This window comes from Phaseolus vulgaris, chromosome 9 (genome assembly GCF_051622355.1).
Source record: "Phaseolus vulgaris cultivar YP4 chromosome 9, ASM5162235v1, whole genome shotgun sequence".
Taxonomy (NCBI): Eukaryota; Viridiplantae; Streptophyta; class Magnoliopsida; order Fabales; family Fabaceae; genus Phaseolus; species Phaseolus vulgaris.
Window position 1 is genome coordinate 19,880,464 of NC_143506.1, and position 12,067 is coordinate 19,892,530.

At 33.2% G+C, this 12,067-nt stretch overlaps 2 protein-coding genes across 2 annotated transcripts; one reads left to right on the top strand and one right to left on the bottom strand.

Annotated features, from left to right (window-relative positions):
• Positions 1–276: 276 nt before the first annotated feature.
• On the top strand, positions 277–3,802 carry GAUT3 (galacturonosyltransferase 3). The gene is made up of 7 exons (XM_068624846.1): positions 277–525; positions 598–666; positions 749–886; positions 1,420–1,557; positions 1,869–2,203; positions 2,292–3,237; positions 3,438–3,802. The coding sequence occupies exons 1-7, from the start codon at positions 469–471 to the stop codon at positions 3,711–3,713; spliced, it is 1,959 nt and encodes a 652-aa protein (XP_068480947.1). The 5' UTR covers positions 277–468; the 3' UTR covers positions 3,714–3,802.
• A 1,330-nt stretch (positions 3,803–5,132) lies between these two features.
• Positions 5,133–8,600, bottom strand: LOC137822680 (protein NLP2). Its single transcript, XM_068627626.1, has 5 exons — positions 8,258–8,600; positions 7,231–7,945; positions 7,078–7,137; positions 6,120–6,999; positions 5,133–6,042 (listed from the first exon to the last, which is right to left on the bottom strand). Exons 2-5 carry the CDS (start codon positions 7,897–7,899, stop codon positions 5,183–5,185), a joined length of 2,469 nt encoding a protein of 822 aa, XP_068483727.1. The 5' UTR covers positions 7,900–7,945; positions 8,258–8,600; the 3' UTR covers positions 5,133–5,182.
• Positions 8,601–12,067: the final 3,467 nt, after the last annotated feature.

Consider the following 12,067-nt stretch of genomic DNA (forward strand, 5'->3'; position numbering starts at 1 on the left):
TCAAGTGAATGCGAATGCGAAATGGATGAGGAAACCGAAAAAGACACTTTAATAATTGTGGATCGGCCTGCACGACGGTACAGGTCTTGGTCTGTTTGATTAAGGAGACCGAGTCATGGTAATGACCCGTCGGTACATACCAATATAGACGTTTAGAAAGAATTAGTATTAAAAGTGTAGAAATAAGAATGATAATTAAAAAAAAAGTAAATAATTATAAAATAAATTCATTATTCCAATAATATTTTAATTATAAGATATTAAAATTGAATCTTTGACTTGTTAAAATTTAATAAGACAATAACTGGTTTGGGATGGAGGAAAAAAAAAGTGTAGAAGCGAAGAGCGGAAGGAGGATATGCTTGCGATCTCATCTGATTTGCAATTTGGCAGCAGAGCAGAGCAGAGGAATAAATAGAAAGATGTGATGAAGTGATTGTTATTATTGAAGATTGAATCCCAATTGGCATGGAGACTTATCCCGGAATATCTCCACGTCCGCTGCTACTTTTGTTCGTCTTTATGGTATGGATCTTTACTCTTCTCTCTAATTTCTAATCCCTCCTTCATAACTCTTTCCGTTAATCTTCTCCGCAGCTTCTCTTTTATGCTCTGCATTCTTCAGACGTTTCAACAACTAGAAACCGCCTCAATCCCGATGAAAAGGTTTTTTTACCCGACACCATTGTTTAAATCCACGGGATGGAGCCAGCAATTAGCTTATATTCTTAGTAATGATTTTATGCAGGAAATTGATATAATTGCAACATACAGCGATGCTTCTGGCCATGTTCGACTTGCTAGGTTGAAAATGAGGGATTTATCTGATTCCTGGATCTGGGAAAACCCTACTAATGGAAACACCGAGTATCAAAAGAGCTCCCAGGTACTTTAATTTGATTTCATCCTTTTTTTTTCCTGTTCGAGTCGATCTGTAATTTGGAAGGATTTAATATCTAGCCAGATTACATAAACTGTGTGGTGAATTTCTGTTATGAAATTTCCAAACATTACTTCACCTTAGAAGACTTTGTAAGCCATTCACCACACTATTCTAAATGGAGGCTACTGTGAAGAGAAAAGACACCACCCCAAGTTAAAGGGGGTTCGTATTATATGAAGGGAGAAGAATCCCTTATGGAAGAGATGTGAGAGGGTCTCTTGTGAGTGAAAGTATTGTCATTTCTTGTAACTCTTGAGTGAGAGACATAGGATTGTATGGTAAATGCATTTTCAAGTTTGTCTTGACAACTTGTAATCCATGGACATAGGTAAGAGGTTTTGGCCTTGTTAAATTTGTGGTTATGTTGTTTTTCTCTATGGTTTGTTGTTCCCATTTTTCATCCTTGTTGAAAATGGGGTTTCCCCAACAAACTACAAACTTTGACCACTAACTGTCTGGTCATTTTCATCATCCAGGAATTGATGGAATCGTTTCAAACCGATTCAAGTTTTGAAGACAATCCCAAGCACAACATAGATGAACGATATCCCGAAGAAAACAAAGTTGAAATTCCCCGTTCCTCATCAATGACACCGATGAAGATCAAACGCCAAGTAATTATCTAGTTTTTCTCTTTCACTACTCAAGCAAACAAAAATAATAGGGACAGACATGGCAGTTCTCATACAAATGTTATATATAAATTTGTATAACTTTAGTCCAATATTATAATTTTAGGTGTTGTCTCTTAAAATTTAATCATATTTCTTCATTTTTCTTTGTTTTGTTCCCCCAAATATTTTGTTTTTGTGATTGGTCGCCTCTGAAAAGGGCTAATCTCGCCATGAATAGAGACAAGTGGAAGAATGTTTCTTCAGTATTTTGTTTCCTTCTTGTTGTTTTTTAATATTTTTCTATCCACTAGGTAATGCGGCAAGAAAGAAGGAAAGCTCGTACCGCTGAACTTACGCAGGAAAACCGAGAAACTAACAATCGCGTTGTATCAGCAGCAATTAAACACACTGAAGAATTTGATACCACTATCAAGGGAAAGTATAGTATATGGAGGAGAGAATATGAAAACCCAAATTCTGATTCCACTGTGAAACTCATGCGTGATCAAATAATAATGGCCAGAGCCTATGCTAACATTGCAAAGTCTAAGAACAAGACTGATCTATACGAAGCTCTTGTCAAGCACTCCAGTGATAGTCAACTAGCTATAGGAGAAGCCAGTTCTGATACAGAGCTTCACCCTGGGTATTTATGTATTTCCTTGGTCTTGTTTCTCTAGCTTATTAGGTTTTTCCAATTTTCATGCAAGGTTACAATTTATTGCATTTGCTAGAGCACTTGATAGAGCAAAAGTTATGGGTCGTGTTCTTTCCATAGCAAAGGACCAACTTTATGACTGCCTGTTGGTGGCAAGGAAGTTAAGGGTGATGCTTCAATCAACCGAAGATATAGTGAATATACAGAAGAAAAGGAGCGCATTCTTGATTCAGCTGGCTGCAAAAACTGTGCCCAGACCATTGCATTGTCTTCCTCTACAACTTGCAGTGGATTATTACCTGAAGGGATATCATAAGAAAGGAAATCTTGACAAAGAAAAGATTGAAGATCCATCTCTATACCATTATGCTATATTTTCTGATAATGTGCTGGCTACATCTGTGGTTGTTAATTCTACTGTGCAAAATGCCAAGGAACCTGAGAAGCATGTGTTCCATATAGTGACGGATAAATTAAATTTTGCAGCAATGAGAATGTGGTTTCTCACCAACCCTCCTTCTAAAGCAACCGTTGAAGTTCAGAATATTGCTGATTTCAAGTGGTTGAATTCCTCGTATTGTTCTGTTCTACGTCAACTTGAATCAGCAAGAATCAAGGAATATTACTTCAAAGCTAATCATCCTTCCTCCCTATCTGTTGGTTCTGACAATCTAAAATATAGAAATCCTAAATACTTGTCAATGTTAAATCACTTAAGGTTCTACCTTCCTGAAGTTTATCCAAAATTAAACAGAATTCTATTCTTGGATGATGACATTGTAGTGCAGAGGGATTTGACACCTCTTTGGTCAATTGATTTAAAAGGTATGGTGAATGGTGCTGTGGAGACGTGTAAGGAGAGCTTCCATAGGTTTGATAAATACCTAAACTTTAGCAATCCACTGATTTCCAATAACTTCAGTCCTGAGGCGTGTGGCTGGGCATTTGGCATGAATATGTTTGACTTGAAGGAGTGGAAGAAACGAAACATCACTGGTATCTATCATCGATGGCAAGATATGGTAAATTTCACTAATTATATTCCTTCTTCTAAGGTTATTCATATATAATTATCTGAAAATCGTTTTTTGCATCATACCAATGTTTATTTTCTTGTTCAGGTTCAATTTCAATAACCGAAAAGCCATAATGTTCACTGTTTTGTAAATGTAGATAGATAGTTGTTTCTTGTTTTCTGATGTAAGAATTAATCGTTTTGCAGAATGAGGATAGAACCCTCTGGAAGCTTGGAACCTTACCCCCCGGACTAATCACCTTTTATAATCTGACCTATCCGTTAGATCGAGGCTGGCATGTTTTGGGACTTGGCTATGACCCGGCTTTGAACCTAACAGAGATAGATAATGGCGCTGTTATTCACTACAATGGAAACTACAAGCCATGGTTAAATCTTGCTGTTTCCAAATATAAATCATACTGGTCCAGATATGTTACCTTGGATAATCCATACCTTGGAGTTTGCAACCTTGAATTGTGATATTTTTTTCCCTAAACTAGCATATTGTTCCTTCTGAGAATGGTACCTAACTAGAACGTAATATAGTTTTTCTTTTAAAAAACCTCAAATATGGTTCGGTAAACATTTTGATCGTCATGAAATTTGCGTTCCTTATTAATTTAATCCATGACGTCATCATAAATCAAATTTAGTTCTTTGTGTTGATAATTGCTAATCAATACGATTCGAGAAATTTGCAGTAATCAGTTTAATTTCAAACATAACGAACTTAGTCATGAAACTTCACTATTTATGGCAAAATTTAATTAGAAAGAAAGCTAAAAGAATTAGTAATATAAACAAAAGATTGCATGGTGGTTTAAACAAAAGATTTAATATAAAAATACTTATGATCAGTGAGTATTTTGCACGATAAAAAAGAAAAAGTTTCATCTTAATATTAGTAATAATAAAATTACAAAAGACGGATTTTCAGAATATATTGAATAAGGACTAGTGTTTACCCCCGTTTAAAAAATAATATTGAAATAAAGATTGAAAGATGTGTCGCGTTTAAAAGATAACATTGAAATAAAGATCGAGAGATATTATATATTCTACATGACATGAAAAACTACTAAAAAAAAATATTAAAAAAAAATATTTTGCACTACGCTCTAAAAATAAATAATATTTTGTTATCTTAAAAATATTAGCAATCAAATAAAATATTAATAACTATGAATCTTATAAGAGTTTCCGTTGAAGAAAAATGACAAAAAAATTAAAAATGATATAGGAAACTAAAACTCATAAAAAAAAAACACTAGTATATATATAATTTCTGTTTTGAAATTAAATATATATATATATATATATATATATATATATAAACTTATCTGTTGAAAGGTTTAATTTCATAACATGATTTTTTATTTTATTTTATTTTAATTTCAATATTTTGATTTTTTGCAAAGCATGTAAATTAATTTCTGTAGTGTTATATATTTATTAAATACACAAAATAATTAACAATGTCCGGTGAATGACGCCAACCACTAAGCTAGCTCTAGTATAAATCTTGTTAGAGAATAAGTTGAAAATAATTTTTATTTATAGAAATATATGCAAATTTTGAAAGTGGATAGATATTTTTTTAAATCTCAAAATTAGCCTTTAGTAAGTGGTTCTAAATTGTAATGAATGGCACTCTGGAGCCTCAACATATCTAGCAATATGGTAAATGAACACTTCAATCAATATAGTATTTAATTACTATCTTCATTATTTTTATACGGAGAGAAGTTATAGACAAATTGTTGTTTCGGAAAATTTGCATGAATAAAAACACCATTTTAATATAGATTTTTTAAAATGAAAAGTTTTTTTTTAAATAATATTTTATAAATAATGTACATTAAAATAAAACTTTTTTTATAAGAAATTAAAGGAAGAGAGTTGTGAAAAATGCTTAACTTTGAAGCATAAATAAAAGGAGAAAAAGTGTGTTAAGTGGGGCTGGTGCCGCCAAATGCATTTGTTGAATGACTTAGTGGCGAAGCATGAAAGAGGAATAGTCTAACTGTGCGGCTCTGAGATGATCTATTAATGTCTTTACACTCCTCAAGATCTGCATCGCATGTCAAAAGAACCCACTCTTGAGCATCGTCCAAATACTTTAGCTGACTGTTGCTAATCTCGTTCAGATTGAAACGTCTTGCAATCTCCATCTGCAAATCTCTGAATCCCCAATTTGGTTGCAAGCTGAAACGGATTTTTTCATCTCCAAAAGTAGCTTTCACCCTAAAGCTACCACTGCCCGTGTTCCAGACACTGTTAGTTTGGGGCAGGGGAGGTAGAGCATCCAGGCTTTGAATGGGAATGGAAATGGGAATGGGAGGATGATGGGTGAAATGCCTTGCTTCCCCTTGGACTTGGATTGGTGCGCCAATTAGTGATTGGTTCTCTGACATCAGAATAATGTCATCGTTGTTGTTATTGTTGTTGATGATAGCGGTTGATTGGTTTGAAGTTGGGTTACAAGTCTGACTGCAAGACGAGGTTGGGGATTTGAAAGGAGAAGTGGAAGTAGTGGTGGTAACTCCTTGGTTACTAAGCAACCCATTTTCAGAATAAAACTTAGAATTATCGTTGTTGATCTTGGTTGATTCTGAAACACCATTGGCAGAGCTCAACTCTGGAAAACTGGTATAGAAGGAGCCAATTTGAATGGAACCTTCGGCACCCTGGACGGAGTCGATCACAAGTTGAAGTTTCCTTAAGGAGTGGCCTACCTTCTTAATTTTCCTTGAAGGCCACCTTGTAATCCCATGTTGTCTGCATATTCTTTTTAGAGTGGTGGGACATACTGCAATTAGAAGAAGATAATTAAAATACTATATATAGTGGTAATGATGAAATTAAAGGGCTATGAATCCTACATACCCCCAATGCTCTTGGCAGCGTCTTTTAGGCTTCCTGCAAAGTATTGTCTAAGAACCGGCAAGCTTATGGTCTTCTCTGCCTTGGTTCGTCTCTTGTCGCCTGATTTCCTGCCACCCCTGCGTCCACCAACACCAACACCAACACTGCCTGTTCCTTCCAATTCCGAGAATACCTGTTCACTGCAGTTTGTTGTCACTTTGAACTCTTGTTTTGGCTCTTGGAGGTATTCCAGAGAGACTGAAACACCTTTCCCCTTCTGTTGGGCCTCCATCATATGTGCAATCCAGGATGATGATTCCATTTCTTTGCTATCATGAGGATGATGATGATGGTGTACCACCAATTCCTCCTCCTCCTCCTTGTCCATTACAACGTGCAAACTCCGGCAAGCTTGCTGCACTAGCATAGACAAGGAGTTGAGCATCTGCTTCTGGTCTTGGGTGTCGTGGCAATCCTTTGGCAGGAAAAACTCCAAGACAAAATCAGCGGAGACACTCCGGAGAGGAATGGCCACGGCAGCATGCAAGCCGAACATGTTCGCATAATGTGCAAGAGGATATTCAGCCTTGGTGAAGGCAGTTATGTCATTTGCAAAGCAAGGCTTGGCGGTTGTGAAAGCTGTTCCAACCACTCCTTGTCCCCCCAAAAGGTGGTACTCAGAGCACGCGTCCAGGAATCCCAACACATCTACATCTGCCACAAAGCTTGCTGGATCCACTGTTGACACATAATTCTCTTCGTTTGAATGCCCGCATCCACTCTTTCCTTGTTGGATGCAGGGAGCCCATGTCAAAGCCAAAGGCAACTCATGCGCCTTGCACACACACGTCAAAACTTCTACTATCTCATTTAATGCACCTTGGTATAACTCGTCAAAACCCTGATACACATACACATATATAATCACAATCATGTACCTTCACGCATCCTAATCAATGCTATTTACTTACTCACGTACCTTCACAGTCATGGCTGGTGGAATGAAGTTCTGAAGAGAATAGCTCCTAAAATCAACACCCTATTGATTGATCAATCTTAATCATTAACTGCTCAATTTAATGTTAAGTATTTGTTGTGTTGTGACAGAAAGCGAACATAAAATAATAATAACCTGAAGGTTGTGAAGGTCCGGGTTGACGTTGTTGGGCAGGAGAATCTCGACAACACCGAGACAAATTCCACTGCCTCTCTGAAAGACGGGAAGGGACAGAGATCCAGCACGTAGATCGTACTGCTGAACGCGGGAGTAGTCGTGAGTTCTGAGGAAGCGAATGTTGGGAGTCCAGTGATCAGAAAGCCACTCCTCCTGAAACTGAAAGACTCTTGTTGCATCCCCATTGTTGTTATTAGTAATATTAGTATAGTCAAGGGTGGTGTATGAGTCCTGATGAATCCCTACTGCACATCCTCTCCGTGCGGGCACCCATACCTGAATCACCATATTGGAGTTCTTGGCGTATTCTTTCAAGTACCCAACCGCAACCACTAATCTCTCCTTCACAGAGGAAGATGGCCCTGGATTATTCGCCCTAGGTCCAATCCACCATCTCTTCCCCACCATCAAACTTTCCGCCTCTGATTCTTCCTCAAATATTATTTCCATGCAGCTGTTTGACTTGGAAGGCTCCGTCCCACAATTAAGGTACGATCCTCCACATCCAACCCTTGTTTCCACCCAGCATCCTTCTGCAAACAGCTCATCCATAAAGTCCGTTTCTGGGGCAAAAATATCTGAGAAGCTCCCACACGCACCATTCTGCACCAAGGCTCCATATTCCATCTTCCTTCCACTAACTAACTAACTAACACCCCTATCTCCACTGATCCTGTATATAATTTATTTATAGCTTTATTACCACTCACTCAATAAACACAATAAATATCTTAGCATATAGCATCCAAAATTAACATTCAATGAAGTAGAAGCAAACATTAAGTATGTTGCGAGACTAAATCAGAAGCGTTTTATTGTCTGGTATAGCACTTGGAGCCTGAAGTATGTTGTATCTTAGGTCGATAATTGATATATAAATGCATATATTAAACAATGGTGAGAGATAAATGAAGTTAACATTAGCATGCAAGCAGAGAGACAGAGATAGAAGGAGGAATGGGGATGAAGTAGGAGACTCCCTCACCTTACAGATTCTTAATAAAGTGCGATGAAGAAGAGGAAAAGGTTGTGGAGAGAAAAAGAGGTAGAAAGAAAGAAAGGAATGTTGCTGAAGTGATCGATCTGGCGAGGGCGCTGCTTTGCTTATACAGTACTCACCTGCTCATCGAACTCTTCTATTTAATGACTCCGAGACAACTGCAAATTGTCTACAGTGTCAGTAGGACCCACAAGTTAGAAAGGAGGGGCCTCACTCCCCATTATACCAACTTACAAAAACATTCCTGCTAAAACTATAGATTTATATTTTGAGAGCTTTTTTAATTGGAAAATTCATGTGATGTTACAAACAAAACACATACCATTTTGGGGAGCTATAGAAGGAAAACAATGTATTTAATAATAAAGTAAATTTCTTATATGCAAGATAGTTTATATATATATATTTAGTAAAGGATTTAGAATTATTACAAAAATTACTAAACTCAGTTTATAAAACTGATTGATAAAGTGAGATTTGTATCATATATATATATATATATATATATATATATATATATATATATATATATTCAATGTGGGATTTGCGAACAAAAACTAAACATAAATTATAAATTGGAGAGTTTCCCTGGAGTTTGCAGTCCGATTTATGTGAGGTGAACATTTTTATTAAAACTGGAGAGAGTTCCTCTCCATGTTCCACGTGGCAGTCGTAGAAATTTAGTGAAAAAGTGTTAAATAAATTAGAGTAATACGAGATTAAAAAAAAGGTTTTAATGATATTGCACCGCGTCATGCGAATTCCAAGTTGATACCGTGAAAAGAAAATGGATCCCATTTGATTGGTGGATGAATTGACGGAAGCATCCCGAAAATTTAAACAAAATAAGAACTGTTGTTAAACCTTGGGCATGGTTATGCAAGCTAGAGAGATGGGTGGTTTTAGGTTTCTTTGAAAATGAAAGGGAATAATTCTTATTGCTGAGATTTGTTGAAATAAGATTCTCAGACAACTCATATAGATCACTTTCACTTAAGCACATTTTCTCTCTCTCTCTCTCTCTCTCAATATATATATATAAACACACACGAATAAGGATCAACATCAAACAACTTGTTAGCAGAGATTCTATTACGTTAAAGATTAATTGTGCTTATTTTAGTTAAGGGATGATTCATTATTAAGTGGGCTTTAATAGAAGTTGGAAAACATGGCACAAGATAGGTATTACAAGATTTCAAGGATAGGTAGAACGATGAGTGAGATTTAAAATATATTTTGAGAGCGATTTTTAAAATTTTATTTAAAGCAAAGAGTTATATATATTATACATTTTTATTATATATATATAATTTTATCTATAAATATTAATAGAAAATATTTTTACTTGTAAACTTAAAAACTTCAATTTTAATATACCATAAGAAAATCATTAAATAGAAACTAATTTTAGAGAACAAAAATAATTAGTTGTTATAATAACTAAATTATAGATCATTTTAAATGCTACAAAAATTATTGGTTTCTAAATTTGTTTCTACTATTGATAAATGGTTTCTAAATTGGTATCTAATTAATTACCAAATTTAGAATCTAAATAATTGGTAGTTAAAACCTTGGTAGCTAATTAAATACCAATTTAGAAATTATTTATCAATAATAGAAACTAATTTAGAAACCAATAATTTTTTTAGTCTTTAAAATGGTTTATAATTTAGTCACTATAACAACTAATTATTTTTTTTCTCTAAAATTGGTTTCTATTTAATGATTTTCTCGTAGTGATAGTTTTATTTTTTTATTAATTCCACAAAATTTAAAGGTAATTTTCATAATGATATCAAAGTTTCAGAATGAGTTGTTTGAATAAAATAAACTAGAAATAATTTATTAGTTAATTTAAGAAAAATTTATAAATAAAAATTGTAATTATTCAAATTTTATTTCATAAAAATATTTGTATAAATCAAAATTTTCTCTAGGTTTTTTAAGATTTAAGTTAGTTTTCCATCATTTTCAAACTCTAGGTTTATCTTAATGAAACTAGTAAGGGACAAAATATATTCTAGTTAAATTTGTGTTTAGAGTAAGTTTCGATTTATCTTTTTTTTCTTGAATTATTTTGCATGCTTTGAAAAATGTGTTTCCATACGTGGTTTGAGAAGTAAAAATGAATTTATGCTATAATAAGGTTGTAGTTATATTTTTAGTTTAACGTTCAACAAACTTGATCAGCATGTTTGAGTTTCTTGTGTTAAAAACAATATTTGTTAGAGTTTGATTTGGAATAATTAAATTTTCCAAATGAAAGAACTTATATACCCTTAATAATCTTTTGATGATGTATTTAGAGTAGAATTTAGTTTAGTTGTAAGGATTTGCTTATTATTGTGCACATTTGAGTTTTACACTTTGAAATCATTTAAAATGTTAAACTATTGTATATTGAATTGGAGTTTTCCCTTTCAATTAGTTTGGAAAGCTTAATATATTCATTGATTTTATTTTATAAGAAATAATATTATATGTTGGAGTAAGAATGTTATTTTGAGTTAAAAAAAAGTTGAAATTACAAGTTTTAAATAGTTGATTTTGATTTTGAGTACTTATTATTATTGTTGGAATGTTGGTACTTTAGGACAAATTGTGGGTATTAAGATATTGAATTAAGGCATGTCTTAAAGTGAGATTTGAACATGAATGGCATAAGTAAAGTTAGTTTTTCCAAAGTCAAATAAGTATTGATTTAAGAATTCATTGTGAATGGATATTGTAATGAGTTTAAATGATCCAAATTGAGTTAGAATGAGTGGAATGTGATTATTGAGTTGTAGTTGTCTTTGAACATTTTGATTTTGTCTAAAATGTTGCATATGCTATAGAATGAAATTGTTAAATTTTTGCTATTATTTTGGTTTTACTGCATAAGAATTTTCACTGATACTTCTGTTTAAGCAAAATTTTCTCATTCAAGTGGAAATAGAAATAAGTGAGTCTCTCTTCTCTATGAAAAAATCATTCAACCAAAATTTCTCTCACTCGAACAAAATTGAGGTTGAAAGTTTAGATTGGTGTTAAGTTGATTTTCGTTCAAGCGATTAAATTTTCAATTAAGCAAAAATAAAGCAAAAAATCACTTTTACTCTCACGTTGATTTTCATTGAAGAACATAAATTTTTACTCAAATTAAAAAATTTAAGACAAAAATCCTTTGATTTTAAAAATGAATTTATTTAATTGAATGAGTATGAATTTTATATATAAATGTATAGAAAATATTGAATTGTATATTTAATTGATTTATTGTCTTTATTCAAGTAAATTATATTGTATAGAAAATATAGTTAATAATGATATATCTAATATATGAAATTAATGTGACAACTTATGGTTACTACGTGAATCATTGTTTGAATTCATGTAATAAGTACTCGAATCTATAATAAAGATATTATGAATTCACGAATTCACTAAGCGTTTAAATAACATATATTAAAAATTTAGGTGTTAAGAATTAAAGGAAAGTATATTGCACATATAAAATGTAATGAGTTATGGATAGTGGATGTCTTAAATTTACATTGAATTCAAGGAGATTTTCTTAATAGGAGTTTTTTAGAACCGATAAATAAAAAGGAATCTTTGGAAACATGTTAGTAAATATTCTTTGATAAATATCCTTGAATATGAGGATTATATAGATTAGAAGTTAATGGATTATTTAAATTGTTAAAATATATGTATATGATTTTTTTATATATATAATTTTTAAAATACTAGCTAACATTTTATTGTGTAATTTTAGTGTAATGATTGTATTTTTACAAGGAACAA